The sequence below is a fragment of the Montipora capricornis genome, unplaced genomic scaffold (genome assembly GCF_036669925.1).
Source record: "Montipora capricornis isolate CH-2021 unplaced genomic scaffold, ASM3666992v2 scaffold_38, whole genome shotgun sequence".
Taxonomy (NCBI): Eukaryota; Metazoa; Cnidaria; class Anthozoa; order Scleractinia; family Acroporidae; genus Montipora; species Montipora capricornis.
Genome location: NW_027180112.1, coordinates 22,501 through 30,000, shown reverse-complemented (window position 1 = coordinate 30,000; position 7,500 = coordinate 22,501). Strand labels below are relative to the sequence as shown.

The following is a 7,500-nucleotide window of genomic DNA, read 5'->3' as shown; positions in this document are numbered from 1 at the left end:
ACAAAGCCAGTTGTTGGGACTGTGATTCCTTCTACATCGGCAAAACAAAAAGAAGATTGCATGACAGGAAGTCCGAGCATTTCAAAGCTCTTACACAAGTCGGCTACGCCTCTGCTGTTGCAGACCATACAATTTCTACCGGTCATAACATCAAATGGGACCATTTTGAAATCCTCGCAACTGGGAAGTCCGACATGCAATGTAAAATTAAAGAAACGCTATTAATCAGTGACTTAAAACCCTCTCTCAATGAAAACATTGGTAGTGAGAAGCTTTTTCTTTATTAATTTCTTCCGGAAGAATCGACTACCGGAAGTTACGATTTTGTTATCACACTTTTTAACTAGTCACCAGTTCCTCGCTCTAGTTTTTTAAAATTCTGTGTAACAGTTTTTAACCGTCACTTCTGATGATGTATGCTGCAACATACGAAACGTCAAGTATAAAATGAAAATGTTTGTAACCGCTGTTTGTTTTCTTTTCATCACTTTGTATTTAATTTCTGATATTTAGTCATCAAGACTCACGGGAGACTACTCATATTTTGACATTTTTTCACACTGTCATCACTGACCCGAAGAGAGGTCATGAATAAAGGTTTTTACACAGTAGTGGATTAGAGTTTTTTCCAAATATGGACTTCACTCATGCAGATCGATGATGAGAAGATATTTTGGCAGAGAGCTACCCAGAAATACCCACATTTTCTCATACTTCCGGAGTCAAAGATTTTATCAAAACACACCAGTTTAATAAGCCCGCAAGTGGCACTTGCATTTGAAAGCGATCGTACAAACGGCGGATTTCAGATTTAACTCACTTTTCTTTCATTACCTATCTTGAACGAAGGAATAATTAATTCGAAGCAGCAAGAGAGACGTACACATCTACAGATCGACTCTCAACAACATCGGGTATTACGCATCGTCGCCGTTCGCTCAAGCAGTCGATGTAGCTCACATGAGCTTCCTTACCTTTGAATGTAGCACACATAAAATCATTCAACTTGACATCAAATTTTTCTTCCGACACGCGATCAAGGTATAACATATATGCTTACGAGCCGAAGCCTTGACACCAAGGTCTACATGATAGTCTCCTGCACTGCTGACCTCTCCGTTGTGGTTGTAAGATACTGATTACGTCACGATTTCAGTTGATAATATAAATTAAAGGAATCGCTATGTATTGTGGGATACTATTCATTCCTCCTCTGGGTCTAAAGTTAATATTCTCTCTGCAAACTTCAAAGGGAGAGTATAAATTTGCTATTTTTTGCTGAATAATACTTAAGTATAGAAGGAAGGCCCTATTTTAGCGGAAATAGCCACTTTGGAAAACCACAAATTTGTTTGGAAGGCATTGAAGGATTTCTAATTTTTATTACATGTGATTCCTCTTCTGGAATATGGTCAATAGAAATCACCCCAAATCAAATCAGTCAAGCATGTTTCGACTTTGAGAGCCTCAGGAAGGCAATCAGCTCCAGCGGAACAAAGTAACTTGTTTTTACGCAAATCCAAAGTAGTCAAGCATGTGTTGACTTTGAGAGCCTCTGAAAGGGATTCAGCGCCTGCGGAACCAACTTCGTTTTCACGCAAATCCAAAGTAGTCAAGCATGTGTTGACTTTGAGAGGCTCTGAAAGGGATTCAGCGCCTGCGGAACCAACTTCGTTTTCACGCAAATCCAAAGTAGTCAAGCATGTGTTGACTTTGAGAGCCTCAGAAAGAAATTCAGCGCCAGCGGAACCAACTTCGTTTTCACCTAAATCCAAAGTAGTCAAGCATGTGTTGACTTTGATAGCCTCGGAAAGGTATTCAGTGCCAGCGGAACCGATTTCGTTCTTAAACAAATACAAAGTAGTCAAGCATGTGTTGACTTTGAGAGCCTCAGAAAGGGATTCAGCGCCAGCGGCACCAACTTCGTTTTTACGCAAATCCAAAGTATGCAGGCATGTGTTGACTTTGAGAGCCTCAGAAAGGGATTCAGCGCCAGCGGCACCAATTCTGTTAAAACTCAAACCCAAAGTAGCCAAGCAAGTGGTGACTTGGAGAGCCTCAGAAAGGGATTTGGCGCCAGCGGAACCAACTTCGTTTCCATGCAAATCCAAAGTAGTCAAAAATGTGTTGACTTTGAGAGCGTCGGAAAGGGATTTGGCGCCAGCGGCACCAACGTTGTTCCCCCACATATGCAAAGTAGTCAAGCACGTGTTGACTTTGAGAGCCTCAGAAAGGGATTCAGCGCCAGCGGCACCAATTCTGCTCCCAAACAAATCTAAAGTAGTCAAGTATGTGTTGACTTTGAGAGCCTCAGAAAGGGATTCAACGCCAGCGGCACCCATTCTGTTCCCATTCAAATAAAAAGTAGTCAAGCATGTGTTGACTTTGAGAGCTTCAGAGAGGGATTTAGCGCCAGTGGAACCAAGTTCGTTTCGACACAAATCCAAAGTAGTCAAGCATGTGTTGACTTTGAGAGCCTCAGAAAGGGATTCAGCGCCAGCGGCACCAATTTCGTTGTCACTCAAATCCAAAGTAGCAAGGCACGTGTTGACTTTGAGAGCCTCAGAAAGGGATTCAGCGCAAGTGGCACCAATTCTGTTCTTACTCAAATCCAAAGTAGTCAAGCATGTGTTGACTTTGAGAGCCTCAGAAAGGAATTCAGCGCCAGCGGCACCAATTCTGTTCTGACTCAAATCCAAAGTGGTCAAGCATGTGTTGACTTTGAGAGCCTCAGAAAGGAATTCAATGCCAGCGGAACCAATTCTGTTCTGAATCAAATCCAAAGTAGTCAAGCATGTGTTGACTTTGAGAAATTCACAAAAAAGGTTTTCTCTCCGGTGATTAGGCCATGTCACAGCTAGATTTTTAACAAGAAAGGTCTGTCCCAAGGTCTGAAGTAAATTAGACTGAAGGTTCTCACCATGACATTTGCATTCCAATATACAATCAAGTGCTAAATCTAAAATTTCTCTTTTGTAATTCTTCATTCCCATATTGGAAGAACTTGCAAGCTCTGCTATGCTTTTTACCAAAGAAACTGTCATCTCTTCAGATGTTCCGGACAAAATACCACTCATGAATAAAAACACTTGTTTCAGTTCATTCCTGTTCCATATATCGGTCACTACTGATTTACAATCTGAGTCTCCATCAAGGATCTGATAAGCAAGATAAAAGCCAGCAAAGAACTCTTGAAAGGTCTTGTGAAGAAAACAAAAGCGCGAGGAAGGTTTCCTCTTGCTGCTACCAGTCTGGATCGAAAGAAACCCAAACTTGACCAAATTACTGGAACTGCCTTCAAATTCATTCTCTTCGAAAAACAACTCTCCTTTGCGTAAAGACTGCAACGCCATGCATCCCAACTCCACCAGGTCATCCTTGTAAATTTCCAGTAGGTCAGCATCACTTCCACTCGATGATCGATTTCTCTTTTCATATCTTAACAAAACACATCGCACAATTTCTGTGTACAACTGTGTCCTTTCCGGTGGAAGTACACTCTTGAAATCTTCACAAAGGATACAAAGTAAAGCTGTATTAAGAGGATTCTGTGTCAACTGTATCAAGTCTCCCTTTACACAACTGTCAAAACGAAGCTGTTTGAGTAGCTTTTTTGCCAAGTGTTCCATGCCCTTAAAGTACTTAAGAATGTAGCTCTTTGCATCTTCAAAAGTAAATCCGATAATCTCCCACAGGGTGTCACAGTACCGCCTTACACTCTTACCAGTTTCATGGCGTGATGTAATAACAATGTGGCAGTTGGGTAACACTTTACTTTCCAGAAGGTCATTGTACATGTCAACTTTACTGGAATCCACTTCATCAAGTCCATCAAGCACTAACAGAACCTTGGATTGATTTTCTCGAATGAACTTGAAGAACCATTCCTTGTCTTCTTCGTCAACATCAAGAGGAAGAATTTGGTCATCAATGGCCTCCCAAATATCAGTTTTGATATCACGACACCTTAAAAGCAACAGAACGTCAATCTCGGGAAAACACTTGTCCCATTCTTCTCGTTTCATTGCCCAATCATATGCCAGTTTCTGACAATAGGTCGTCTTTCCCATGCCTGGGTCTCCTTCAATTAAAACCGTGCGTGGCTTTGCACAATATTTGTGTCCTCTAAAGATTGCTGTCATGTTGGTGATTTTATCAGTCAATGTTCCCCTTGTCTTTTCTTTCCTCAAAATCTTTAACTTGGTAAAAATATCATCGAGATGAAAGCTGAAGTCATCAAGCCATGGAACAGGAAAAATATTTTTTTCACGAGTACTGTAGAGCTGACGGACCCTTTCTATAATATTGGCAGAATTTGATAGTTCTGCAAAAGACAAAAACAATTTTAAAAAGGTGTTGCCTGTAGTGTTTTTTTTTTCACTCTAATCTCACCACGGAAGGTCTCATATTTAGAAATATTTCAAAAACAAATGTCACTAAGAAATGGTCACTTACAAAACCAAGATTTTTTTTCTCGAAAATGTAGTTTGATAGTAATGCAATAATTATTTACTTTTTCACATTGCAAAGTTAATGTCATACGTTTCAGACTGATCTTTGCGCCAGTCATGCATCCGGGTACCAAAACCTACATGTATCAAATGGTGCAATACTTCCTTACTTTTCAACACAAGATATCACTTCTCTAGAAAAAAGTTGTAACAACAGGTCAAGTGGCCACTCCAAAAAACACACAATTTTCTCAAGCAGTCTTTCTCGCATAACGTTCTCCCTATCATTAACTGTAATTTGTAATATTAATGGGGAATAACACACATCTCCTGAATGAAATTTTATGCTCAACTACAAAAAAATTCCGCTATCCATTTAAGCAACTTCCAGACCTTACTTACTTTATTTTATTTCATATTATTTTTGCCATTGAATATTGGATTTACAGATCATAAATAGATGCCAGAAAAAACGCACTTAATGGTGAGCAAATCTAATAAACACTATTAAGCCTTGTAAGCTTCGGTTCACTCACATGGAACTTCATATGGACATTAATTTAACAAAGATACAAAATACGAAGTTTTTATCTGTGGTAGAATTAATACTTATCTGGAATACAACTTTTAAGTTTCTTTCTGAAGAATGTCGGAGATGCACAGCCTGTTATATCAATACATAGGGAGACGAAAAAGAGGGAAGAGGAAAGGAGTTTGTATGCCTTGAGTTGTAGCCTGACATTTCCTTTCAGTGATTTGAATTTATTACCTTGATCATGCTGACTGTGTGTGCTGCTTCCTGCAGCTGCTGAGAGAACATCAGCACAGCTTGCTTCTGGATGTAAAGGATCTATAATTGTAAAATAACCAACAGTCCGCCGTCAAGTTAATAGCAAAAGCAACAGGAAGAATTTTATTGACACTGTCAATAGGCAAATATAGTAACATTTAGAAACTAAACAGAAAGAAGAACCCTTTAACACAAAGCCGACTGAAAAGAGAATGCACCTAAATTAGGAAATTGATCACCTAAAATAAACTACAATTTAGGAATGTATTCGAAAAAATAGTGCAAGTGCAGAAAAATCAAAGACAATCACAGGTCAGAAAGCAAACCAAGTCAGTGGATCAGTGTCATATAGCAGAAATAACTAGGACTTTGACAATAATACAAGTAATTATTGAAACAGTGGGTAAGTTGGTGTATTGAGAGTGGAAGAGAAAATCATTTCATATCAATAGAACAAGGGTTTCACTATTGTTTATCAGAGAAACATAGTAAATACCAAACTTAAACAGCACAAAAAAACATCTCAAGATTCGGCAATATTCGGCTGTCGGTAACCTGTCGGCGAAATGTCGGCCAACAGGCTACCGACACATTACCAAAAGTCGGCCGACACTGTTAAGTAGACCACAAATTGACCGTAAATAGAGTCAAAAACAGTAAATAGAAATCTGTCGATCGTATCGTTCTTACCTATCTGTCTGATCCTCTTTGAACGGTAAAATGGTTTTTTTTTAACTCCATCTCCTAATAGTAATAATCTTTGAACGGTAAAATGGTTTTTTTAACGCCATCTACTAATAGTAGTAATTTAGTACCCATTTCTCATATATATTGTTTCTACACAAAATACGCTTGGGGCAACAAATAAGCAAAGCCAAAAGTAGTTTTCCAATCGCCCTATAATGCTTTGTGAAACTATGGTTAACAGTACTTCATGTATGTTTGTATGGATTGGGAACGAGAAAAAATTTTCAAAATGGCTGATAAATGAATAGGTAACAATTTGGGCAAGTATCGCTAGCCAACGCTAAAACAGTGGACAAAAGCCATATTAGTAGTATAAGTGCTGCTCAAGGTATCGTTATGAAATGTCATTAACTCTTTTCGCGTAGTTTAAAAGCAATAGACAAGTAAATGCTTACGATCATTTTAGTTTTCCCCGCCGACAGGTTACCGACACGTTACCGACAGTCGGCCAACACTGTGGCCTCAAACATAACACAAACTGTCGGCCGACTGTCGGCCAACAGTTTGTGTTATGTTTGAGGCCAAAGTGTTGGCCGACAGTCGGCCAACAGTCGGCCGACAGTCGGTGACCTGTTGGCAACCTGTCGGTAACGTGTCGGTAACCTGTCAGCGGGGAAAACTAAAATGATCGTAAGCATTTACTACCGTCTCAAGTTGTAGGCCACGCGCAAAAACCTTCCACAAATGCTAGTACAAGATAGTGCATGATAGTGATTAACTATCGTCCACCGCCTTCGGAGATAAATGGTTTTTCTGCGAGTCTTTTTTATGATGAATTTTCAAGTCTTCTTGAACAGTTAGCTGTTTCTCCGGAATGTTTTGTAATTGTTGGTGATTTTAACTTTCATGTCGATGATCACAGCGATACTCTGGCTAGAAGATTTCTTGCGGTTCTTGATAATTTTGACTTAAAGCAGCTGGTTTCTCAATCGACTCATGAGCGTGGTCATACCTTGGATTTGATTATTACCAGATCGGATGATGCTGATTTTCTTTTGCGGGATGTTTATATGTCCAATGTTTCGTTTTCCGATCATTCATCCATTTTGTTCAAGCTGAATCATACTAAACCTCCTCCCAGGAAGATCCCCATAAATCGTCGTTCTTTGTCGAACATTGATTTTGCGGCTTTCAATGATGATATAAGTTCGTCTCTTCTTTTTAATGACGACTGTAATGATTTGTCCTCTCTGGTCACACGGTATGATCAAGTTCTCCGCTCGTTACTTGATGCTCACGCCCCTTCCCATCAAAGGTCTATCACCGTTCGTCCGATAGCTCAGTGGTATACTTCAGAGACTGCCTCCCAAAAGAGATTACGTAGGAGATCGGAGCATCTGTGGCGCCGTACGAAGTCTCAGACGGATCGAAAGCAGTATCAGAAGCAATGTTGTGTGGTTAATGATCTTTTATATGCTTCTAAACAAGCATACTATTGTGAGAAGATCAAGGACAATTCGTATAATTCGAAATCTCTGTTTTCAACTATCAACAAGTTGCTTCAAATGAATA

At 39.6% G+C, this 7,500-nt stretch overlaps 1 protein-coding gene across 1 annotated transcript in view; it reads right to left on the bottom strand.

Annotated features, from left to right (window-relative positions):
* Window positions 1-262: 262 nt before the first annotated feature.
* Window positions 263-7,500, bottom strand: part of LOC138035403 (protein NLRC3-like) — a 12,087-nt gene continuing 4,849 nt past the window's right edge. Inside the window, exons 3-4 of the mRNA XM_068882103.1 lie at window positions 5,221-5,301; window positions 263-4,324 (exon numbers count right to left, since the gene is read on the bottom strand). Of these exons, the coding sequence (XP_068738204.1) occupies window positions 1,413-4,324; window positions 5,221-5,301 (2,993 nt within the window). The 3' untranslated portion in view covers window positions 263-1,412. The remainder of the gene's footprint in view (window positions 4,325-5,220; window positions 5,302-7,500) is intronic.